General features: G+C 38.4%; 1 protein-coding gene across 4 annotated transcripts; it reads right to left on the reverse strand.

Annotated features, from left to right (window-relative positions):
- Nucleotides 1-909: 909 nt before the first annotated feature.
- On the reverse strand, nt 910-27,499 carry phc2b (polyhomeotic homolog 2b (Drosophila)). Of its 4 annotated transcripts, none has more exons than XM_047814297.1 (15): nt 27,345-27,499; nt 16,982-17,276; nt 13,191-13,349; nt 13,021-13,098; nt 12,669-12,830; nt 12,296-12,445; nt 10,969-11,251; nt 8,190-8,536; nt 7,590-7,755; nt 5,918-6,078; nt 3,552-3,684; nt 3,186-3,312; nt 2,967-3,087; nt 1,640-1,916; nt 910-1,519 (listed from the first exon to the last, which is right to left on the reverse strand). In XM_047814297.1, the coding sequence occupies exons 2-15, from the start codon at nt 17,213-17,215 to the stop codon at nt 1,365-1,367; spliced, it is 2,553 nt and encodes an 850-aa protein (XP_047670253.1). In that variant the 5' UTR covers nt 17,216-17,276; nt 27,345-27,499; the 3' UTR covers nt 910-1,364. The 4 variants fall into 4 exon arrangements, with proteins under 4 accessions (XP_047670253.1, XP_027003186.2, XP_047670252.1 ...); XM_027147385.2 differs by lacking the exon at nt 27,345-27,499 and adding an exon at nt 22,382-22,526 and having other exon boundaries at nt 5,918-6,075; XM_047814296.1 differs by lacking the exon at nt 27,345-27,499 and adding an exon at nt 22,382-22,525 and having other exon boundaries at nt 12,296-12,379.

The following is a 27,499-nucleotide window of genomic DNA, read 5'->3' on the forward strand; positions in this document are numbered from 1 at the left end:
CAAATATATTTATATTACATTTTATGGAATCTCTATAATCATTTTATTATAAGTCTCTATAAACAATTTATTTCCTGTTTTCACTTATGTTATAGCAGCTAGAAACAATACCGTAATTCCCCCACGAGCAAATTTTCATAATAACAGCTTAACTTAGAGTCATTGCTGCATTTCTTATAATGTCTTGCTGCATATTTTTAAAAGCAATTTTTGATAAAAAAAAAAAACTTTCCTTGGAAGTAATCATTTTCTGTATTCCATTTTTAAGCAGCATGTGTTGATTAATATCTGAAGAAATCTTACCTGCTTGATTTTTGCAGTCAGTTGTTTCTTGCCAAAATCGCTCAGTGTGGATTTACAAGCTGATACAATACATTGAGCAAATTGGCAACCATACTGTTTTCCTAGAAAGTAGGATCACAAGGTGTCCAAAAATACTGTTAAAAAAATGTTATACAAAACAACTTTTTTTCATTTAAAAATGAAAATTATATTACCAATTTAAATCCATTTGATAAATACAGGCATTTCACAAGGCATGCCCAACAAAGACACAATACGTTATTACAATTCTGTCTAGCAACACACACTGAAATCCTGCAACATGTTGAAGAACATTTTATCGTTCCAAAGTCTCAGACAAGGTCTCATTGAGAAACAGTATGTGGGCTGTCCTTTAGGCTGATGAAAATGTATTCCTAATACAGGTATAACCCAATGACCCTAACCCTAGAAATGCATGTCTGGAAAAGAATACCCACAATGCCTTTCCCATTGTAAAACTTATTATACTGATTTTCATTCATCTGTATTAAAACTCTAAACAACACACTGTAGTCAACAATTAGTGACTGGGTTATACCCATACTGTTCTGAGTCTTAACTTAGACACACTTTCACACACATACACACGTATGAATAATTTACTTGAACATAATAATATAAAAGGATCAAGCATGTACAAAAAGATAAAATAACTTCTGAAATGAACAATATTATACAGTTGTAAATAGGGCAAGGTATAAAATGTGAAATCACTCCGTTCACGTACAGTATGGATGTATAATGGATGTGAAAGTTTAGACCTTGTGCCATCTGATATCAAGAGTGTCTTTAAACATCATGTGCCGGTGTACTGCTCTTCAGCATTCTCAAAGGTACTGTGTACTTTATGAGTCAACATTGCTGTTTGTGCCATCCTTCATAGATACTATATCTTAGCTTCCTTCCATTTATTGACCTTCAGGAGGTACAGTTTTTTTTAAACATCATAGTGCATCTGTAATTGTGAGGTCATCTTTAGATGACCACTGTGAATCGCATAAATCACACCCACACACACTCTCTCACTCTGCCTTCGGAGGCTAGGAGTCTTTGAGCATGTTAATGCGGGCGAAGATCTTGAGCGCTGGACCTAGTTTGATGTTCATAGCACTCATTAAATGGTCCTCCTTCAGTAGCAGCATGGCTTGTCCATCAATCTCTTGAGAACGGAATTCATCAGCAATTTCCTGGCAACCTGTCATGACCACAGAGCAGTCATTATAAAAGTAAGGCATAAATTCTAGCAAGGAATTGTTATATAAAAGGATATAAAAGGTTTAAATGATCTCAAATCATCTATTTGTAAATCACTGACCTGGCAGAGAGCGGATGAACTCAAACACCTCCTGCACATTCCACTTGGTAGGGTCACATGGCAGGAAGTGCTGGCTGAGTGTTGGAATGTCTTCCGGATCGGAGGTGGAGGGTCCTCGGGGTGGCCCCACAGGGCTGGAGCTGGCTGCAGATAGAGGAGACGGTGGCTCTTCGTAACTGGAGATGTCTGAGCAAGGACTGGACTCTCCTTGACTGGGTTGAGAGGGGAGTGGAGAGGACACAGATTCGCCCTGAGACTGCTGGCAAACAGACAACCTCTGCAAAAACACAGACAGAAGTGTGACAGAAGTTAGAGTGAAAACTAAGATGCTGAATATGGTTTGAGTATTAGTGTAACAAGACCATGTAGAAATATACTGTTTGTCGACACCTGACCATCACACCCACATGCCTGTCTTGCCCAACCTGTTTCCATAAAGTTGGAAGTACACAGTTGGTTGTTCTATACAGTTTTGTAGAACAACCAACTGTGTACTTCCAACTTTATGGAAACAGGTTGGGGAAGACAGGCATGTGGGTGTGATGGTCAGGTGTCGACAAACAGTTGGTTGTTCTTTACAATTTTATAGAATGTATTTTTTGCTGTAGCATTACAATATATTCTGGAGTGGCCTCATGACCTCAAACCCACCAAACACGTTTGGGATCAAATAGAAACCTTTGCAATTCAAACATCCTATCCCAACATCAGTTCCTGAGCTCATTATTGCTCTTAAGATGGAATAAGCAAATCCCTGCACTTACAGTATACTCCAAACTCTAGTAGAAAGCCTTCTAAGAATAGTAGAAGCTATTATAAAAGCAAAGGATGACTAATTATGGAATGGATGTTCGATAAGCACATATGGGTGTGATGGCCATGTGCCAACAAACATTTGGTCCTAATCTACATGGTAAGGACTAATTACTATTCTATTCCTATGTATTGTAATTAAGCTTCCCGTAACAAACTGATGAGTCTTATTCCAAATTAATTTTGTTTTGACTGAAGTCATGAACCGATATAAACACTCTTAATCTGGGAAAGATGAGATCGATCAGGATGCTCAAAGAACACAATAAAATATATTATTTATTAGAGCATGTCAATTTACAAAAGTTGCAGACTACAAATCCCATGATCCTCAGCCCATCAAACTATTAAATAACTATTCATTGATAAATAACATTTTAAAACCTTTTGAATGTAATGTCATATAGTCTTTGGATTATATAAAGTTAATAATAGATAAAGCATTATACAACAATCAATTTATTATATTGAACTAGATTTAGAATTGTGTGTGCTGTTTTTGGAAGATGTTAACCTGTTTCTTGGACTCTGTGCTTCTGCAACTTCGACTTTGTGACCTTCGTCTCCACCGACTGGCTGTTTTGGAACGGTCAGGGTGGAAGAGACCAATCCGTTTTGTGCAACCGACGTTGTACCTGGTAAAAAGCAACACAAAATATGGTTACTAAATGAACATGGCGATCTCTTGTACCATAGTTATGTGATGTTAAACATTAACATTCAATTACTCTACCTTTTTGCACACACCACCGAGCAGAAGCGCTTGGAGCCTTTAAACTTGTAGGCAAAGTCGACCCTTCCGCACAACTCACACGTCAACTTGGGCTCTTCTGCCTCCTCCTCATCTCTCACTGCTGGATCTGGGAACATCCCAATGTAAACATATATAAAGCAGGCTAAAACTCCAGCACCTTGAAATTGACCAATTGAAGAAGAGATATAAGATGATTGAAATCTAAGCTAATATGTATGAAAATAACTGTCTAATCCCTGTGAAGTCTAGCCTATATAAATCAGTGAAGATTTATATTCCATCACATGCAAAACAATATTAGATTAATCTGTAATCTAAATATCATAATTAAGCTTTATTTTGCACCTTGTTGAGAGGGTTCCTCCGGTTCAGAGTCAGTGGTGGTGGGGGCGTTGCTCAGTGGGGTTGTCTGTGAGTCTGAAGGCAGGGGCTTCTCTGATTTCTTAAGGTTGTCTGACTGAACTGGAGACCTCTCCACCTGCAAATATGCACAATTACCCATAAATACACAACAAACCATGTTTGTACATTTTATTTGTGTTTTTTGTAATACAAATTTTAAAAAAAAGTTTTTGAAAAAGTTTTGGATGATTGCTCTGACCATGATTGCAATATACTCTGGCAGACCTGAAAACAAATCTTTCGACACGGGCCAAGAGCTTCAGATAATTGTCACATCAAACATCAGAATATACCAAAAAAAGAGATCCCAGTGACACACTGCTTCGACTTTTCCAGAAACAACGGATATACTGGGATATTCAAGCAACAGCCCATACAAGTTACTCAGAAGAGATGAGAGAGGTCAGAAGAGAAAGTCCAGACTGTTTTTAGCTGAGAGGAAGGTTACTGTAACCAAAATAACCACTCTTTACAACAGAGGTGAACATTAGGGCACAGCATGCCGAACCTTTGAGGCAGATGGGCTATAACAGCAAGAAAAAACCCAAAAAAACACTTTGTTCTGTTCCTGTCAGCCACAAACAGACATTTGAGGCTGCTTTGGGCACAGACTCACCGAAACGGGAGTAGAATGGAAACAACTTTGACAACAAAATGTCTTTGTGTCCTGTAACATTACAAGTTCCCTTTACTTTAACCAAGTGCCTAAACATGTTTCAGCATGACAATTTCCCGGTGCAGACACTGAGGTCCAAATAATTTGGTGTGCCACAGAACTTTGTGTGGAAGAACTTGGCCTGCAAAGAGGCCTGACCTCAACCCCATTAAACACCTCTGGGATAAGCTGCAACACTGATTGTACAACAGGCCTCCTTACTCAACATCAGTGCCTGACCTCACTAATGCTCTTCCCCACAGGCATGCTTCAAAACAGAATGGAATATCACTCACAGAATAATACAGTTTATTATAACGGGACAGATATCATTAAATGAAGCTCAGGTACGTATATTCAGTAAATTCAGGTATGTATATTAAAAATAGTCATAATTTTAATTTTACAATAATATACCACATGAGGGCGACATGACACACTCACCACTCACATCCTTTATTAATTGACCTTTCTGACTGTGCAGAGAGAAATACACTGTATTGCAAAAGTCATGCCGATCACAACTTTTATACACAACCCACCCAACCATTATAGAATTATTTATAAGGTAATCTATCCTGTGGCTATATATCTTCAACTAGAGTAACTCAATGTTGTCAGGTCTGAAGTCCTCCTGGGAAGCAATCTGACTTTTGGATTTTGCCATTAGTTAACTGCTATTTAGACTAGTAAGCCTACATCATTATGTAATAAATAAATAATACCTAATACAATATATATAATTTTGATATCTAATACTGATAATCAAAAGTTCCGACCAAGAATGTTTTTGTCATTCATAGGTTCTATATGGCTTGAAGTGAGGTGCACAGGCACAGTTAATCAGCTAAGGCTATGTATTAGACATGGGACATGCGATAGCCCTTTGTACAGCAACAGTCAGACAGGAATGCTATTATATATTCAGTTGTAAGTATATTGACTGAAACTGACAGCACAGACAAATCTGTCAATTCAACCTAATCCTTTATTTTGGTTGTGCTGGTTTCCTCACCCACACTTAAAGATTATGAGGTGGATAAGTATTGATGAAGCCCCTCACTGAAGCATCTTCAAACTTACACCACTTATCCAATGGCCTGGTCTTGCAACAAAATAATGACTTCATCTCTTTAGAATGACTAGAATGATTTAAAGCATCTGACTTATCCAGCCCTTTGCATTTCCTAATTAACATTCATTTTTAATAGATAAAAATGACATCACAGTGTGGAAATTAACATATGCAGTACGCCTTTGTAAACATACCCTCATTAATGTGGACACGGTCTTAGGCCCTCTTATCATGCCAGACATATGGTCTCATCAAGGTTGTGTTCTGGCTGCCAGATTCAGATGAGTTCATTGTTACCATACCAATGCAGTGTGTGGGCCATATGAAAGTGGTAAGCCAGAATTGGGCCTTTACACATTTGTTTGGCTTGTAGGGATGTCCCACAAAACAGTTCTGCTGCTGGACATCTCTGAAATGATCTGGCTTTAATAGATGCTCTCACTATTCTGTCTTATACTGTAGGCTATACTGCAAGTTGTTTAGGGAAATGAATATCATGAATGTCATGAATACTGTTCCAGGTTTATCTACATTTGCTGGTTTTGCTTAGCCATCAGTGTAACAGTAGATTGTACTCACTGGAAATGGTACAGCTCCCTCTTGGATGACAAAGCCTTCAATCACATGTGTGAGCACATGGGGCTTCACGATGGCCTGAGGTGGTTTGTTTTCACCGTTGGCCGGCTCAGTTTCTCCTCGGGGGGTCATGGCGGCTGTGCTCGGAGTCTCCACTGCTCCTGCTTGAAAACACCAAAGTGTATTTATCTCCTTGACAGTTATTGCATCAGAAGCAAAACTACAGTTAAACTGCACATTCAATAACCTTTACTACCTCCCACTCGATTCAGAGATTAAGTACAGTAGATATATATTTAGTGTCACTTAGCCAACATATCAGAATGACCAAGATGACTTCATACTCTTACAGACTTACAAACAGCAAAATATTAAATAACAATGCCTCTTATTTTGTTTGACAATAAGAAGTGTACTGAATATGTACTTGTTTATTGAATAAGTACCAGTTTATTTGTAACTCTTTTAAGTCTTTGTTAAGTAAGGAGCTACATTGTAAGTGAGATCTTAACTAAAACTGGTTTAACTGATTTAAGGCACTTACAATCACTAAAAGGCTAAAACTCTCACACTTCTAGAATTAAACATGAAAGTCACAAAACACCTAAACCAGTATGTATCAGCATGTAATGAGGCAAACTGCTCACCAAGGTAGACTAAAACCTGCTTAGCTTCAGTGGCACGGTCCAATTCTGTGTGGAAACGTGTAAGCGCTCTCATCTCATGAGCCTGTGAGGAAAATCTGCACACGAAATCTTCCAGTACTGCTAAACGTGCAGCCTCTCCACTCTCTTCATTGCCTCACTAAACAGAACTACACCCTGCCTTCTGTTTCATGGGAAACTCACCCTCCTGCTCTAGATTACCGCCCCTTCAACTCTCCCAAAGGAGTTGTCTCATACACAAGCACACGTACACTGCAAATACGCTTTTTTGTGTGGGAGGAATCAAATAGAGTAATATATTTTTTTCACTGCAGCTGTGGCTGCTAACATTCTCTGAATCACCACTTCGTTTTTTGAGGAAATAATCATATGGCTTACTTGGCTTACATGCTTCGGTTTTATAACCCATTCAGAAGTGGATGTTTCATCGCTGACTGTGAAGTTAATCTATAATCCATGTTAAGTATTTCAGATAGAAATTGCTTCTTATAAGAATATCAATGTAGATTTTTTATTGAAGAGTGCGTCAAAGGGCACTAAGGGTCCATATACAGTATATATAACTGAATACTTTGATTACTTACAGTAAATCTTATACTGTAGCCTTTGTAATCATCAGACCTCAACCCAACTGAATACCTATAAAATAGAGACTCTCTCTACCACCATCAAAACTTCATCTTTTAGAAAATCAGTGTTCTAACCTCCTGTTCTGTCCCAGAGACTTCAATCACTATCACACTGAAGCAGTTTACACAGCTACTTGTGTCACAAAACCTAACACACTGGGTCTTATTAAGTCATGTAGTAACTACAAAACAGTAAGACACTGCTTGATTGCAGTACTGCCGTTTAAGGAGAACCAAAGGCTCTTGAAAATCCAAGCATATTTTACTGTTCTCACCTCTCCCATCACAGTTGATTCAGATACTCAGCTATGATAGCCATGATAGGTTATGGTGAGCCATAAGAATGATATAATTTACAGTGCAGGTTTCAGAGCATGATACCTTGAGTTTGATCTGTGACAGTCCCAGTGTCTGCTTTAGGTGGCTCTGGTGGATTGGTGTCCTGTGGTGGTGCAGATGTAGGCAACTGGGCAACAAGAGGCTGACAAATCTCTCTTATTACCAGGGATGTAGGCTTATCTTTACTGTCCTGAGCAAGTCTGGACGCCTGAGACAAGACAAGATTAGACGATGTGTAAGTTAGAGGCACAGAACAGAAGAAGTCTTTAATCTCAGTGGTTTACAGCTCAGGTTGTATGCAATAACACATGGCATTCAGTATATTTATTTGTGAATCAGCTTATGTACAGTCGGGAACTTAATGCATTGTCATAACAAAGTGGAATAAACATTATGCACAATGCACCGTGTAGCCTATATAGTAAATAATGTGTGGCTTTGAACTCTCTAGTGGACCAACATTTTATTGATGTGACTGATTTGTTACTTAAAAAATGATATGGCTAAATCACACATTGTGCTTATTCTTACTGTGATTTTATTAATTAATTTGAGGACTAGTGGTTAAGGTTTCATTTTGGACAAAGCATTAGTGAATGGTGGTTTGTATGATCAGTCAGTGAGAGTGGTGTAGTTGCATACCTGGCTATGTGCAGGTTGGATCTGCAGGTTGATGGCTGTAAGCTGGACGGGCTGAGATTTAGACTGGTTCAGGCCTGAGTGCTGGCTCACTGTGGAATGGAAGATGGTGGCCTGTTGGCTCTGAGCTGATCCCTGGCTGAGAGCTGGTGGTTTAGGCAAGACAGGGACAGGTCCTCCAGCTGTGGTACTCTGGAGGCCAAGTGAGGCAGTTGCTTGTGGGTGGGGCTGGATTGAGGCAGTCTGTAATAATTGGGTCTGCATTCGAGGAGTGGGTGGAGCTTGGGATTGAATGACAAACTGTTGTGGTTGCTGCTTGATGAGAGCTTGGGGTTGAATCTGGGCATAGGCTAGAAAGATCACACACATGCAAATGTATCTCATGTATCAGCTACAACAGCACATGTAACAAATAAAGCTTTGAAATCTTGAATGAAATGACAAATTAAATTGTCTCTGATTGGCTCAATTTATTAAAATATACATTGTTCATATGTGTGCTTGAGTCTATATTAATATACTTACTAACAACTAGAACTCAACATACACTTGGCTAGCTAATGAATTCCTCATTTGTCCACCTCTGAAACTCTAGATGAACAATCCATTTTTTACTCTCTTGCATGACGTTTCTAAGCTAACAGCACAATAATAAAAATTGCTTCTGCTTTGGAGTGTACTGCATCCAAGAATATGTAATGCAAATAACTGTTGGTGCTTTTAATACGCATGTGGTGCACAGCTTGCTGGAAATTGTGTTTAAATATGTGGTCAATTCAGCTTAGCTTCAGGATCCTTTAGCACACACTGTGCCGAAAGAGATCATTATGAGACAATGCAGTGTTAACAGGCTGTATAGTGTGTGTGTGTGTGTGTGTGTGTGTGTGTGTGTGTGTGTGTGTGTGTGTGTTTGTGTGTGTTGGGAGCAGAGGTACACTACATTTCCGACTGAATGATGGATATTAGTAGCAGAGCACATTGAGATTCCTATGAAAACAAACAGAATGAAAATGTGAGAAGGAATCTAGTTTCTCTCTCCTCTGGATGGCGTGGGATAGAGAATTCAGATGACTCAATCCAGATGACCATACCCTCCTACTCCTTTCTCTCCCACTATCCCTCCCTCTCCCACTCAGACTTTTTTGCTTTTCTCCTCACACTCTTTCTCCCTTTCTCTCTCCTTCTCTCATACTGTAGGGTTGATGAGTTAATCCTTCCAGATTGTTGAACCCGGCCCTGGAAAACCCCAGACTTTCCACACACAAATTTTTGTCACAACACATTCATACAATTTATAGCATGAGCAATTTATGCAAATAACCAATGACTTATATGTATTTGTACCTTTGCTGCATTAAAATTTTGACAATTATAATAAAAAAGGCAATTTTTGTATTTAACTCAGTACACAGAGAAGTCATGTGTGTAAGATCAGAAGTTAATGGGAGATTAAGCTCTGCCTCAGTGAACAAACAGTCGAACAGATAAACATTCATTCCCTCGATACAGCTTTCCTCTGTAGATATACACCTCTACCCAACATTCAGGGTGTGACTAATACCTCACCTCTAAAGACCTGTAATATATCATGTAGCTAACCAACCTTACTTTAGCAAGCAAATATAATCAATGATGTCATAAGCCTAGTTTCTAGTAAACATTTTATGGACCTTAAGTAAATAGTCATCAAAAGAAAATGAATCAGCAATCCTGTTAAATTAAAAACCTGAGGACGACTGGGGTACGTGAATGCTCAATGTACATGCCTGTCATTGGTCTATGTTCAAAAACAGAAAAAGTCAGACAACAGCAGTGAGACATATTGCTTTAGGGATCCCAGCTAGATCTAGAGCTCAGTTTAGTTTCTGTGAGGAGTTTTGCATATTCTATCTGTTTCCATGTGGGCAGACCTTGTTTGGATTATATCTTGTCTAGTCTGGGTCATGGGCTTGAGATAAAGAACTGTAGGACCACTGGCCATCAACTCAACAGACATGTGAAAGTGTGCTGGCAATGTGCAATTTATAGCCTCGTACCTTGCTGATTTACTTGGAAAATCTTGTTTGAATCACTCATTTAAGCATTTTTGACAGACCAAACTTTCAGTTGATCATAATTTGTTTGATATTTTTCACCCTAAGTTTTGCATATTCACATAAAAATGATGTTTGGAAAGCTTTTAATTGGCTTGTGCACACACACATACACACAATTCAATGAAACAATGAATTAATATCATTCATTCATTCAAAAACCAGACAAAACCTAATAATTCTAAGGTCACAAACTTTTGTGGCAGTGCTTTTAAGACCAGAGATGATGTGCAACAAACCAATGAATGCATGTTACAAGCCTTACCATGTCACCAACACCAAGGAAGCACAACAAAGCAGTCACATTTACCAGAGGCATAGGCTAGTATTTCAGAATGGGAAAAAGCTGGTAAGTAAGTGTGACTTAGTTTGTAATATGTTTGTCAGGTTTATACAGATGTTTGAGTTGTATATAAGACAAGGGATTTAAATATTTATACTCATTGACTTTGTTCTGCAGCAGTACCTAGAACAAATATAGACATCACTTCACAAGAGCTGGACAGCTGTTAACCAGGTTATGGCGATTTATATCTGGCCAGATCTAGACCTGTTGTGTTTCCCTGTTTCAATTTAGAAGTTCCACAGCTCAATGCCACATTTGCTGACCCAAATAAAAGATCAGAGGAACTTGATTATCCTATTTGCTCATATTTTTAATAGTTTTGTCTCATTTAGATAGTTCTTACTTGGTGCGATAAGGGGCTGAGTCGATGTCACACTGCGGCTCATATTCACTGCCTTGGCTTCAGGCTCGCCGCTCTCTGGTTTCTTCCCTCCATCAGTGGTGAGCATAGGGAGCCCACCCTTCCCTGTGATGGTTCCTGAGTTGGAGACACTCTGGCTAGGGGTCTTGATGAGTGGAGTAGGCTGGATGGAGACAGGAGTCTGCTTAAGGCTCAGGGCCTGTAGACCAGTGGATTGAGAGGAGGACGTCACCCCCTGATGACTGCGAAGGGCAAGATTCTGGACCTGGGAGGCACATTTGAAGAATGACTTAATTTAACTGCAGGATGATATTAATTCAACTGCAGTTGGACCCATTTGTAACCTATTTGCTATAGGATTACTAAATAATATATGGCCAGTAAAGTAAATATCAATAAAACAAATTTACAGTAAAGTACTGTAATGTCCTACAAAGTATGAAAATATAATTTAAAAATAACACAGGCTGATCATTCGGCAGACGCTTGTATCAAAATAAAGGGATTTATTATCAATGCAGGAAACCAAAGAACTGCAGTTTAAGGACCTAATCATGACAGTGTGGTGGTGCTAGGATTTGAAAACATGACCTTTTGTTCTATAAGCCTCAACCAATGAGATACTATATTAACTAATTTGCACTGATTTAATGAGTTAATGCACACTTTTGGTATGAGTTAATTCTGTGATGGTAGTTGTTTACAGAAATATTACAGTACTTTATCAAAGTACTGTCAAACGTGTTAGTCTAAAACATACTTTTCTGTGTGTGCATTTATGTGAACTACAGCTCTGAAATCTAAATCAGAAGGTGTTAATTGATTTTCCTCAACTGCAACTTGAACAGTAGATCTGACTGCAAGGTTCTTCTATTATGTGACTGCTTCTATAATAACAACTTACATACTTATATATTGGACATTCCATTTAAATGGATTTATGAGTGACATTTTAAGTGAAAAGCTGTAACTTTACGCTTCCATAAATGATAAAATCTTTGAGAACAAAGGGCCATGCAGTTTCTTAGAAACACTACAAACTACTTCAAGGGATAGAACAGGTCTGGCTGGTGAAGGAACGACTGTTTACAGCTTTTATAATGCAAGGTTACTACTTTTTGTAGGTTACTACAAGAACTACCATGTTGTGTATACGTTCTGCAACATTAACACTATTAATAAATGGGACATTTTTTTTTTAAAATAAATAAACAATTGCAATAATTTGCAAATAGATGTGTTAAAACAAAACACTTCAGGAAGGTGTGTGTGTGTGTGTGTGTGTGTGTGTGTGTGTGTGTGTGTGTACCTGTGCAGACGCAGACTGGGTGTTGCTGGTTCCACTGGTGTCAGACTGGAGAGCAGTCACAGTAGCTGTGGGAGCGAGGATAAGCTGGGGAGAAAGAGGAACAGCTCGGCCAAGACTCCTAGCTACATGCACCAGGTTATTTTGCTGAGCCTGGGAACACGAACACACACACAACTGTTTTAAACTAAATTATTCTAATTTCAATTAAAAAAAAAAATGAATCAAAACAATAACTTTTTGTATAAAAATGTTTTTAAAATAATATTGTTTAGATTTAAAAAAAAATCGATGGATAAATATATATATATAATGTATACTGTATGTCATTATTTGTTAGTGTTTGTTATCCTTTGTACTGTAGGTGCTAGTTCACCATTTGTGCACGCAGGTACATCTGCGCCTGGGTGGCTGTGAGGCTGGGGCTCGAGGCGTTGCCTAGCAGCACAGCCTGCTGAGAGATGGCGGAAGGGGAGGAGTTTACACTCTGGGCACGGCTTATTAAATGAGCTGTGGCAGGAGACGTTGTTAGATTAATCTGAGAGTAAAAAGAAGGAAAAATATTCACACACACACACACACACACACACACACACACACACACACACACACACACACACACACACAATAATTTGGATTCAAACAGATAGAATATCATTTTTGACACTTTTGCTACAGTGATCAGCTTTACACCAGTAATGAATGTATGTTGCTTTGTGCAGACTCACTGTAGTTTGTGAGGATCCGCTCTGGGTGGATGTTGTGCCGTTTTGTGTAGAGCTCTGCCTACCAGCAGCTAAAGTGGCCTAAGAGAGACACAGAAAGATGCGAGACAATGAGGAATGATTGCCATGCTTTTTAATTGTAGTGAAATCTATTTTTCAGCTTGCCAGCCCACCTGCTGCACAGCTGCCAGACTCTGGAGCTGAGCTGTGCTGAGGTGCTGCTGCTGCAGTGCTGCTGTCTGAAGCATAAGGTGCTGCTGCTGAGCCGCGTACATCTGTTGCAGGTACTGAGCCGCTGTGCTGGGCTGCCTGTGCAATGCCTGCTGAATAACCTAAAGCACACACACACACACACACACACACACACACACACACACACACACACACACACACACACACACACACACACACACAGACACACACACACACACAAAGTGAGAGGGAGGAAATGTTTGACACTGTGTTAACTGAAGATAAACAGGTGTTCAGATCTGTAATGAGCGCCTGAGTTTTCTGTAGTTTATCCTCTAAAACTAGAGTCCTGCTACCACCAAAAAGCGCTGGCTTGTCTTTGCTCTTTTCGCCCTCTTTTGGCCAAGAAAGGTACATCTGAAAATTCAACGCCTTGAAGAAAAAACAACAAACAAGATAGTTACCCTTGTTTCGATATTTTTACTGCAGTATTTCCTGCAGTACTGTTGTGGACATTTTCGTATTTTGGTCCTCTATCTTGACCTGCTTCAAATTCAGTTTGGTTTAGGGATAGATGTTAGAGATATATACTGTGGTAATATAATTTTAAACTTTTTTATTCTGTTTCTATACTTGTGTAAAGCTGCTTTGAGACTATATGAATTGTTAAAAGCACTTTGCAAATAAATTGAATTGAATTAATCATGTTAATTAGCTGATGATTTGTAAGCATACAAAACACACACATAAAAAAAAGCAAAACGGAGGTACTCCAGCACTGACAATAATTTAGTATATGTCTTATCTGCCCCATGGTTATTGTGCACATGTTCTTTAAACTACTACATGAATATATGCACAAAATTCTCGATGTATGCTCACGTATGCTCCGAAAGCAAATTTTTGAAACAAGATGTTTACTTTTAATTGTAATTGTACAAGTTCTTGCTGTTACCTCAGTTAATGTTTAGATCTGTTAGGAATTTGGATCAAGTGCTTGGAGCTGTCTTATGTAAGTTACCTTACGATGTGGCGGATATGATAATAGAGGTGTAGTGTGAATAGAAATGTTAGGAGTGGAGTAACTGCCATATCACATGTAACTGCCATACAATGTACACATGGTTATCCTTATGTGACAATCTCATCCAATACTATAAAGAAACAAAGTGAAATTAATGCAGCAAAATGAGAAAAAACGAAATAAAAGACAACAAAGACAGAGAAACCAGGAAAATAAACTAAAGGAAATGGGGAAATTGTTATTTGACATAAAGAAATTGAATATATCTGATTAAAACTGTAAAGAAAAAGACCTAGAAGGAACCTGATTCAACCCAAAGAGGAACAGACACTGTACCTAGACAGTTGGATCATCATCTTGCTGAAAGAAGATTATAGAATTGTTATGTTTTCTTTTCCATTTTATAGAATGATAAGTTTCCTTTAACTTTATATGAATTCTCTTTTTGATTTCATAAAATGACAAGTTTCATTTACCTTTATATGAATGTATGTAACCATTATGTGATTAAGAAATTATCTAATTTTCATTGGTATGTTTAGATATTAAGACAGAGAGTAACAGTGAAAGCTTGAAAAGGAAATCACAAGGTTTTGTGTCAGCAGCTTTGTGTCAGCAGAATAAGAACACACAATCAGCCATGCAGCCTAGGAGACTTCTCAGGATGTTTTGCAAATGTATGAGATCATGAGAGACCTGATGGTATGCTGACAGAGGCAGGATGACATTATGAGATCATACTAATAAATGGTATAAATAGGGTTTTAGAACCAGTTATCGGTGTGCATTCACCTTGAGGCAAGTTCATCGTGTTATACTTTGTTGTTGCTTATAGAGGGTGCATCAGGAGAACAAACGCAGTCTTACACTTGGAGAGTGTTTCTTGGTTTGTTTTATCTTTGCATTTTACTTATTTCTACTTATGCCAGAATTGTTTGACTATTTGAAGGAGATTTTTGTTTGTAATTTTCTTTTCTTTTAACTTACATATATTACACACATCTATTTGTATTACGCTACTTTTAATAAAAACATGGCCTCCCATTGTGAGGATCCTGAAAAGACAAAAAGTTCTAAGTCTGACTCCTTCATCTAAAGATTCAATCAGTAGCATAGGTAGAAGAACTTGGAGCAGAACCTTTGTTAGAAGAGGGACTTCGAAGAATATCTGTGTTCAAGGTAAGAGCAACTCTAATTGTTGATCTTGTGTTTTCAATACTAACCCGTGCAAACTAGGACACATCCTTTAGTGGGATTGTGGAATGGTTTCCTACGCAATCCGAAAACAAGTTGTCACTAGAGGACACGTATGTCAGTATAATTACTTCAGTAGTGATGCAATGTTTGTAAATGTAGTGAGTATATTGTATTCTTTTAAAACGTAATAAGTAAAGGTATTAGGTAAGAGATAAATTAGGGATGCTTCTAAACTTGACTCAAGTACAATAACAAAGACATTTACACTGTAATAGTGTCTGTAATAATGAAAATATGTACATATTTATACATTTGAATGGAGTGTGTAGTCATTTAAATGATCCACATTTCCAATATTCTTTTTTAGATATTGTTTTCCAAATAACAACATATTGGCCAAGCAGTAATAAAAATACAGAGGAAAAAATCTCAACCATCATTAAATATCACAGTGCAATTACAGTAGTAACAGCAACAGTGTTTGTGGCATCTGATTCATGCTGTCATTCCACCAGTCAGGACCACTCAGTTTTAGACCTACAGCTCTTTTAATTTCCTTTTAGGCTACTGACTGGGCTACTGTTCACACCTCTCAACTGGCTGACCTGTGCAGTTGCTAAGCAACAGCAAGTGAAGGCTCTGACCTCTGCACTCGGTAGGATCATGGTGGAGCGTAACCTGAACACCACACATGCTACTGTGAATGGTTAATGTACTATGGATGTACTAAGACCAGAGGCAGGACAAAACTCAGCAACCTTTTCTAGAATGTGTTATTGCTGACATGAAACACTGACATGTTAAATCAAATAATAGACTTATAGACATTGCCTTTCTTGAATGGATAATATAATTGAATCAGATTTCCTTACAGTCTATATTAAATAATGCCCACATGGAAGCAAATCCTAGGCATTATGTCAGCAAATTCTATTTCTTTCTCAAACTAAGTGGATTGTGTTGTCTGTGTGGTCAAAGGTCAAGGTTGATCCAGACTAAAAAGGAGGGCATGGTGAACAGAGAAAGTCAGTAAATGCCTGTGAAGGGCTTAATGTGATTGTAATGGAGAAACCCAGCTGAGCTTTTCTCACAACATGCATCTTGGCACTTTTATACAACTTTCAGTTTCCAGAGTCGTCCAGCAGAAGGCAGTACAGACAAGTTTATGAAAGGAGTTCATGAGTCTGTTGACATGACTTTAACACTCAGAAAGGTGTGAATGAGAACTTGTGAAGCTGAGGCTGCAAATGTGATTAGGTGTTTAAGGGTTTGACTGGGTGCCAGTGTTTCTGTGTTACATTTCTCCGTGTGTTTGGACATTTTACAATGAATTAGTCAAATGAGAGGCATAATATTATGGAGAGTCTGTATCAAACACATGGATGGATGCATGCTCAGATGTGCAGCAGTAAAATAACTGTAGCTCTCTCTGTGTCTCTCTCTGTGTCTCTGTCTCTGTCTCTGTCTCTCTCTCTCTCTCTCTCTCTCTCTCTCTCTCTCTCTCTCTCTCTCTCTCTCTCTCTCTCTCACTCTGTGTTGGGGTGGTCTCACCTGTACAGTTTGTCGGTCAGGTATCCCACTGTATACTGATATTTGGGAAACAGTTTGTCTGCCACTGCTGGTGCTGCTGCTTGAGCTGACACTGGGGACAATTGAGGTGTTGGTGGTGTTGGTTGTGTTAGGTGTGCTGCTGTTGCTGTTTGTAGAACTTGTAGTGTTTGTGGAGGAGCTGGAGGTGCTTGCCATGCTGGCAATGGAAGCAGGAGGACCCTGCTCACCCTCCATGGTGCCACCCTGACGCTTCAGCTTGGACCCACGACTGCCCCGCTGGCACAATCTTTGCAAGCTAAATGAAGAGATAAACAGACAAGCAGAGAGTCATTGTGAGTTATTACGTGTAACGTTAGCAAATAGGTCACTGCGCCATCACCTGAGTCAGCATTTACTATCACATTAACATTTACAATATGGCCAGTGACTTTCAAGTTACACAGTCAATTGACTATACATTGAAATACAAGTGTTATATTTGAAACTGATCAACTCAAGACTTGAAAAAAAGCAGAACTGATTGTATTTGGATTTCATTGGCGAACTCACTGAGCACAGGTTTGTGTTTGTAGAAGAGTGCTATATTGTTTAGGCTTGCAAGAAGTACTGTTAATTCATCACCATTGATGACATTTTTGTTATACTGAACTCAGTATGATCCTTTCCAGAAACCGCTCACATTTCAAATCACACTATTTTAACAAATACCAGAGGTAGAGAGAAATCACTAAAACATGTTGTCTTAATGTTTCTGTAGTTGTGGCTGTTTCTATAGAGGCAGGATCCCACACTGGGAAAAGTTTAACCAAAAATGCCTTTAATCTTTGCTTACAGAGAATTTTCTTGAACATTTACAGTGGGGTAAAAAAAAAAGTTCACCATGAAAAACTATTTCTATTGCTGTGGTTAAGTAAAAATATTGCAACGTATTTCAAATATGTGCAAAATGTAAGCAATTATTCTGTTGCATGTCGTTTTACAGAACATTAACTAAATATATTTATTAATAAATAATTAATAGGCAGGAATGTAGTAATATGTTAGAAATAATAAATAAATATGTGGTAAACAGCTAGAATGTTACAGGTATATATGTCCATAGTAATTTGGTTGTATTTCATGGGGAAGTTTGTAGCAAGTATCTGGTATGTAATAGGGAAGTATTCAGTATTTTCTTACTTACGTAGGAGGTATTTTCTGGTACATACTAAATAGAACTTTACTGGATTTAACAGCTTTTGTAAAATGATCAATGTTTCTTGGTATTTGGTGCCATAAGGTAATAATTATGCAGATAGTTTAAAATAATATTTACAGCTTAATTAATACAAAATATTTACAATCCCATTTCATTTGCATTACAAAGTAGTGACTAATTAATTTACCTGTTAAATTTGTCAAGGTCTAATAATGATCTGGCCCACAGCAGATGCCACATAAATAAGAAAGATTATTAATTATCATGCAAGAAATGCACTTTATTTTAAGGTTGTTTTTGTTTTTTGTTTTTACCACATGGTTACACATGGTACCATATTTTTAAGAATTTTCTTACCACAAGAATCTAATTCTTTGAAATGTCTAATGTTACATACTTATTAATGTAATAATTAAGCAATAACTCTTTAAATTATTTTTCATGAGGTAGGTATGTAATTACTGGATTTGCTTAGTAGTAAGTCTGAGGTTTGTACTTGTTGCATGGTATTATTTGTACTTTTGTAAATTTTCAACTTGTAAAGATTGCACCAACAATTTCTTCTACGCAGTACATCATTATCTATTTAACATTATTTTTTTAATGGCAAGTACTACTACAGAAAGTTTCACAAAGGTAATATACTTGAATATCTAAAGTACTATGGTACATATCAAACACTACTAGTAATTACAGCCTATTAACTTACTGCATGTTAGTTACTCAGCTTAAATTTTCCTAATAAAAACAAACTAATTACCGCATGCATTTCTATTACAAATCAGAGGCATACCACATTCTTGCCTATTGCAAACTTCATATATATCATAAAGCTATAAATTTAAAACAAATGAATCTTTAGTAACTGCTTCATTATAGTTAAGGGCACAGTGGATGGAACACTGGATAGGACTCCGGTTCATCACACACACACACACACATCTTCACAGCAAGTGTATTGCCAGTTCATATCCTGGCATATGTTTGAGAAAACTCACAGGCAGAATCTGAGCTCAGGAATGTTATGGATATTTTATGGATGTGAGGCAGCAATAATATCCACTATGCCGCCATGCCACAAAAAAATACAACCTTAACTAGGAATACTGTCGGTTTCATCCAGGATGGAGATGAGTCTGCATACAGACAAGAGGTTGAGCAGTCGGCTGTCTGGTGCAGACACAACAACCTGGAGATGAACATGCTCTAAACTGTGGAGATGATAGTAGACTTCACTACCCCCCTCCCCCGCCCTCCCCCACTCACCATCATGGACAGCACTGTGGCTGCAGTAGAGTCATTCAAGTTCCTGGGAACCACCATCTCCCAGGACCTGAAGTGGGACATTCAAATTGACTCCATTGTGAAAAAGGCCTAGCAGAGGTTGTACTTCCTTCAACTAAAAAGGTTCACAGGCACAGATGATGCATTTTTACTCAGCTATTATTGCGTTGGTTCTGTGCTCCTCTATAACTAATTGTTTTGGGTTATCCAGCAAATCAGATTTAAGAAGATTGCAACGGACTGTTTGGACAGCAGAAAGGATCATTGGTGTATACCTGCCCAACCTTCAGGACTTGTACAACTCTAGAGTGAGGAAACGGGCAGATAGCATCATTACAGACCCCTTTCACCCCGACCCCGACCCTTTCACAACCTGTTTGCACCTCTCCCTTCAGGAAGATGCTACAGATCTCAGAGTACTAGAACATCTAGGCACAAAAACAGTTTTGTCCCCCAAGCTACACAGTGTTATTTATGCAGGTCAGTATAACAATTCAGTATTCTAAAATTCAATATTATTTTATGTTATTTAAAGTACTAAAAGTTCAATTTAATATATACAAATATAATATCTAAAGATTTCTTACTGTAATAATCATGTATGAGAAAATCACACAAAACTGATAATTAATACCAGAGTACTAAATGGGTGTTGGATAGAAAATAGAATTAATTTCATCACATATTCAACAAAAAGTACTGAATGGTTATTTCATGGAAAATAAAATTGTAATATCTAAATATTTGAAAAATATTTGAGAAATTTCCAACAGAAAAAGCACAGAAATCTAAAAACAGAGTAGATATTAGGTAAAAAATATCTACTATCTACTAAAAAAAAACAGACTAATGTAAGTATGAATAGCATGAATATAAATAACAGGTTTATTATATGGGTCTATTCCTGTCTGACATCTAATTCTGAGCAGATATTTGTATGACAACAAAAATGTATGTTTTTAATTGTAATACTTCCCAGAAAGAGCTAATTCTGAGAACTGTGTTTCAATAAACATTTCCCTTTAGAAGTCTCATATTACAGCAACAAACCTGAGTAGCCATGAAAGGGAACTCTGCTTTTAATTCTGGACATTTGCCATGCTAGCCAGGGTCAAGGTGCAAGCATTACATCTGTTCAACACTGACACCGAATATTAGCTCTTAGAAGCCATTTTGGTGAAAATTGCCCTTTTCTTGGTTCTTGGTCATATCCTCTTATGCATTTATCTGTGTGTTTTGTTAGAAGCATGATGAACTGAGCTATCACACAATCAGCTGGAGATGACTGTCTTGATAGGGAGATATTTCAAAGTCACTTTAACCACACCAACAATAGCTATATAATCATAGCTAATCAGGAATAATGGATGGGAAGTGGCCACTTGGACTGAAGCACCATCTATCTTCTCCAAAGTCTCTCTCTCCCCACACACACACACACACACACACACACACACACACACACACACACACACACACACACACACACACACACACACACACACACACACACACACACACACACACAGGGTTAACTTCAATCTTCTATTAATAGAACTGTGCATGCCCCCACCTCCCTTAAGTGAAGCCCAGAGGTCAGAATATGGAAACAGGGAAAGGAGGAGATATGGGGTTTGTTTGGAGAACACTGAACGACTTTCTTTATCTTCACCTCATTTGACGACCCCCCCCCCACACACACACACTCACAAGGGCTAAGCCTACACACTGCTTACCATATGTCCCTCCCCAGCACCAACACCTTATAAAAACCTGTGTCCTACACACTCTTAATCCGTCAATCATTCCTCCTTTTGAGCTCAACCAAATCATTAACCCCTCTCTAATGTTTAATTGGATTGTCACATGAGAAATAGTTTCTATGTGCTCATATCCCTGCAGACAATTTCCTGCGCTAGGAGGACTTAATGAATTATAGTCATGGTAATTAGATATTCTAAATATAAGAACGGAGTCTCATTATTGGCTGAAAATACACAGGGGAAATAAGACTCACAGGCTGATCTGAATAGTGTTATTGTGATCCAGAGAGTGAAAATCTGTTCATAGGGAAGGTTTCAAAATTTCATTAAGACAATGAGATACCAGTGATAGCTAGTTTAGTAATCAGATTGAATCCTAGTGGCACAGAATTGTAATTAAAAAGCATTCATTTCTACTCACTATTATCATCACTACACTTAATCATCATCACCATCACGGTCAGTAAAGTTTGTTTGAAGTCAGTCTAAATTTCGTTTAAAATTTTCAATACCTTCAGATAACACAGCTCTAACCTGCAGGCGAAAAAAACAAAACAAACAAGAGATAAATAAATAAAATCACATACACTGAAGTACTATAAAAGATGTCAAAACCTCTTCAGTCATCCAAAATGAAAACCAGAGAACACAAATCAATAAATATCCTCACACGGAATATTGAGCATCTGTTAGGTTTATGTTCTGTGTTTGTGTAGATCTGGTGGTGAGATGTGAGCTGTCACACTGAGTTAAGCATCTCTTACTTCAGGTGTAAAACCAGACAGCCCACACAGAAGCTTACAGTACACCGTATATAACTCTTGCCCAGCACGGCAATGCCGCATCAATCCAGACTCTACAGTACAGTCTGCTCTTTCATCCTCCTCACAGCTGCCATGCAGAGTGCAGAGGATGCAGAGTGATGTAAACATGATGCTGGCAGCTCTAGTCTAATCAATCTTTAGGTAAAAATGAACTCAAAAGTGTAGTCTGCTTGAGCTACTACTACTTTAATTGTGCTGGATGATTGTGAAATGCAAACTGATGAAAAAGTGAGGCATGTAAAAAGTTTCAAGGATGTAGTAGAAGAGATGAATGATGAAATCGAGGTGAAGAGAGAAGAAGCTCATATCACAAACAAAGCTCAGTTCCTACCTCCTCTGTGGGCCAGCATGCGCTCCTGTGGTGAGCCCCATCCCCCGGGAGCCTGTCGCTTCTTTGTCTGACGCGTGTGTGTGTGTGTGCATGCATGTGTGAGTATCCCAGTACTGCCTTCTCAAAACGAGCATCCGCCGTCCCAGCCAACTCGCACTCTCCGTCTCACACACATTCGTGCATTCAAGCCCTCTGTCTCTTTCCACCCTGATTATGTGGTTTCCTAGCGACAGCCAACGGGGGTGCCTTTCGGAATTCCGGACTCAGAGCTGCCTGCCGATTGGCCGATTGGATCTCCTCTAATGAAGATGAGGATAATGATTTTTTTTTATCCTATTCCATAAGCATCACCAACCCCCTTAAAAGAATTGAAGCTGCTGAGGATGGTGCTGCCAAAATGGAGGGACAAGACCAATTCCAGGAGAGATCCCAGGATACTATTTGATATCTGGCATTCAGGTTTCTTCTGAATGTCCCTAGTGCTTAAGTCATTAATTTGATGGGCTGTAATATGTGAAAGGGGAAGGGGCCGTGGCTAAATTAAGAATTGAAGATTAAACTATTTTTTAGAAGGACAAGGAAATCCACAAGGTTGTGCTTAAATCAATTTTCTGCTTAATGAGGTCTCCTCTTGCTAATTAGCAAGGCAATAGGTTTATGGCACCTGTGATGAAATTAAAGCCATGCTATTCCTCGAAAGAAGGACTGGCGAGAGTGCAGTGAACTCTCTCAAACTAACAGGTCAGCGTTATTTTGCACCTCAGCACTCAATGGTCAATAATGCTCGTTCTGACGAGGTGTCAGAATTGAAAATAAATACAGGAAACTCCTGGCTTTAACTGAGGAATATGGATAATTAAACCATTTATTCTTTCTGAATTACATCTTTAGTGTCACTGTAAATTTCCGTCATATGAGAGTAAAACATCATATTGATTGCAGTCATGCAGACATATACGTCATTGATTGCAGTCTGCCTATTAGCATATAGATTAGCTGCTGGCAGAGGAAGATAAATTAAAACAGAGGAGTGTGGAAAGAATGATGTAGAGAGAGAGAATGGGTAAATGGTGAGAATCAAGAAGGGAGAACCTAGAGAAACAGAGAAACAGAATGGGAAAAGAAAAAAGGAAGTATAAAAAATGAGATAAATGTAAGTCGGTCTGGACAATGGCGTCTGCCAAATGCCACAAATGTAAACGTATGTGGAAGAAAAAATTAAGGACTGCTAGATAGAGAATAACCAATAAATTATATGTGGAACCAAAGGCAAAATGATGTGAGCATTACATGATAGAGAGAAATTATGAACTGAACCAGGATTGAAATCTGAATGGAATGCGGATCAAATAAATGTAATAAATATAAGATGCGAACAGAGATAGAGGGTTGGAGAAGAAGTGGAAAGGAATGAAAAAAAAAAGACCAAAAAATCAGTCTAAGGAGAGCGATAGAGGGATTGGAAGGTAGGTAAAGGGATGAAGAGATGATGAGAGAAGGCATAGAGACGAGAGAGAGAGATGAGGCTGCAGGATGAGATGGGATGGGGGGAGTGCTGTCTGTCTGCTCTGGGTTTGATCCACATTAGTTACCCACTCAGCCAGTCAGCACAAGTGTGTGGGGGAAGGGAGGAGAGCATGGTAGACAAAACATAGAGATGCGCAGAAATAACCAGTTGTGGTTTTGCTATCCTTAGACTTGCCATCACTGTGCATGTAGTAATTAATGAAATTGTACTGAGGGTACAATTAAAGCCTTAAATCCCCTCATTGGGTATTGCACTGATTTGTGTCATGTTTGTTACTGGTGATGTAGCAGACAGATGATGATGTGGCCTTAAGTGGTGCTAATTCACCCTAATGATGATCACTGGTGCTCAGCTCTTTACTCACTTCACAGCAACATTTCAGACACTTTGTGTGCCTGCATTAATGTATTAGTTCAACTCAAGCCATGGCTCTTAAAAGCTTGTTTATGAATAGCAGGTCATGGGTAGGCCTTGACACGAGCAAGCGTGATGTAATCCATAGTGAAATCAGAATCATTCATTGCTTGCTGACTCTTTTATTGTATTGTTCATGAGGAAAAAATCCTGATGTGGCAAACTGTTACAGTAAAATCATCAATGGCAGTATGGTGTGATGCAGCCTAGTTTCCTAACAGCACATCCCAAAGTGCTTTATGCCTTTTATACCATGGTGATTTGTCAACTATTACAGTTTTATTTCAATTTATTAATGAATGAAAAAATCACGCAAGTTTTATGCAATGTTGTGGATTTATGGTTAGCTTAGCTATAAGTTAATTTAAAGTAGCTACAAGCAATCAATCGGTCCTCGACCAGCTTCTCTTTTTTCCCACTCTTGAATATAATATGAGAGAAAAAAAAGCAGTTTGTCATTTTACTATCAGCCAGAACATTCAAAGTTATCTGTCCTGAAGACTCTTATATGGAAACCCTTAGTGACTGTTAGCAAGCACTGACACCCAAGGCTGCTTCAATAAATGTTAAACAAAAGTCTCTTAATTAAAACATATCAGTGAGTATCAATAGGTTTTTTTTTTAAATATGTGTTAACTATAGACATGACCATGTCTTAGAACAAGCATAGTTATACAAACCTATCATGTGAATTACAGCCAGCGCTATACTCAGATCTGTGTTCAGATAGAACAATATATAGCACTATCTAACTTATCAGATAAAAAAAATCCCAATAACAATGTTCTGTAATGCAAATTCTATTATATACAACAGATAGAGACCTTTGCACAATCATTTTTTCTTGACTTTTAATTGGGCAATAATGTACTTATTTGGATCTATGGGAAAAGTCCCCTTGCCTCACTTTGCCCCAGGGCCCCTCGAGGCTTAGTTAATTGCTACCCCTCTGCTTCCTCACTCAGTAGGAATTGGAGCTTATACAGTCAGAGAAATGTATTCTCAAGCGACTTAGTGGATCTCATGGGAGTCAGAGATCAATACAGGGGATCATGATGGAGTCTGGATGAGAAAGCCATGAATAAAGTATACCCTGAGTTGGGTTACCAGAGGCCTCCTCATTTTTATTAATGCTGACTAGATTATAACAGGCACTAACAAGATCCTATGGACCTCCAGACCTGATGGAAGAACCACTAGGTTTGACGCTTCATAGCCAGAACTGCTTTTTAATGATGGCACAGTCCAGTGTGAACATTATCCTTTTCCATCCATGTGTATGACATTTTTAAAAACATATATTGTGTGTCAAATAAAAAAACACTTCTATAGATCAGTTCTAGATTATGTGTATACTGGTCTAATATTTAGATATTCACTAAACTGATTATTATTCTCTTCCAACCAGTGACAAATTATGATGAACCATTCTAGAAAGTCACATAAGCTTTGACAAACAAAACAAAACAAAAATAAATATTCTTGAGATTTTTCTGTACACATAAAACTATTTTATTTGGATTCCTTTTTTAGTTGATCTTATGGTCAGTAGAGCTGTTTTGTCACTAGCCTTCACGAGTAACCGTTTCCCAGGAGAGCAGCACACATTTTACAAATGATGGCTGACAGAATTACTTGTGCTGGCTGCGATACCTCGGAAAATGTCAACCAATGTACTTTGAGTCTGAAGCCTCCATTGTTAATGTCAGAGTGCGGGGTTGCATGGCACTGCTGTAGCCCAATAAGAGAATGTAAACATTGGACCAGGAAGATCCTGTCAGCTCAACAGCAGCCCGAGGACACAAGGTGTAGACATAACTGATTGGTCTACTTCTGGGAATCTGTGACATTTGCACTTCTTTTCCAATGCTCTGTTGCCATGCATTCAGAGAGATCTTACTTTACCATTTTGATCTCTTTCTCTCTCTCACTCACTCTCTTTCATTGATTTAATCTTTGACCTCAGGTTAAAAGATAGACATTTGAACCCCTAATTCCTTCATGTAGTTTACGGATAGTACACAAAGCCTGATTCCCTTTGCAATTAACCTTCAGTCTCCCTCTCTGAGCTTCTCAGTCATGAGCTCAGTGAGATTATTAGATAAAAGCACTTTCAGTGGAAACCTACAGTGAAAAAGAACGAAAGCCTGGCTATATCCAGCATTAATCAGTGCTTAAAATGTCATTTTATAAATAGATTTTGCTGCACTACCTGAGTAATCAGCATATCATCTGCATTTTTGAATAAGAAATGAATATTCAAAGAAAAAAGGGTTTAAAATAGATTCTTCTAGGTTCCTGCATATAACTTCAACAGAAGCTGTTGGTCTAGATACAAAATACCTGCTTTAATAAAATGCAGTTGTTCATGCATATTTCTAATACTTTTCAGGATGAGTTGTAATCTGGCGTTAAACTAACTTCAGTACTGCCAGGGAAAACATATCAACAGTCAGTAGGAGTAGTGCATCATGGTCATTTGGATGCAACGGTCTCAACCTGGCATACTGCTGTTTACTATAGTGTGCTATAGCCATAGTTGGACCTGGTCCATGTTGCTAGCCATGTGGCTGTCTCACACATAGGGCTTAAAGGATTCCAACTTTCAGATAACTCAGCATCAACATCATACTCTGGAAATATTGTTAATGTCCCATTTGCTCTCACTTTCTCTATATTCAGAGGTGCAAAGAAGGATCAATTCTGATCTTCTCTCCATGCATGAAGAAGCAGGAGCATAAACCATGGTTCTGATCTGAGCTTTAAGAACTAACAGCGGAATATGTACTCCAAAATAGTGACTTCTAAGAAGTGGGTCACTTGCATCACAGCTCCAATGCCATCCATCAAACTGTCAGATTGTTGAGCTCGCTCCTTTCAAAAGAGCCTGGAAGCATGCTGGCACTCGTCGAGAAAACAAACACACACTTATACACATGTACATACACACACACCATGAGTCCCTAGAGCCAATTTTATGGAAAAGAATAGTCTTATATACATAAACCATGACTGACCTACCTTTAACTTAAGCCTTAGGCCTTGTATGTTCCTCCGTGGGTTTGATTTCTTCCTCTTCTCCTGATCTCCTACACCATTTCTGGGCTGTGCTCTTGCTGTACACTGGCCACAAACCAGAGACAGCAGCAGGAGGGGGTTGGTGAGGGGAATCCAGG

This window comes from Tachysurus fulvidraco, chromosome 5 (assembly GCF_022655615.1).
Source record: "Tachysurus fulvidraco isolate hzauxx_2018 chromosome 5, HZAU_PFXX_2.0, whole genome shotgun sequence".
Taxonomy (NCBI): domain Eukaryota; kingdom Metazoa; phylum Chordata; class Actinopteri; order Siluriformes; family Bagridae; genus Tachysurus; species Tachysurus fulvidraco.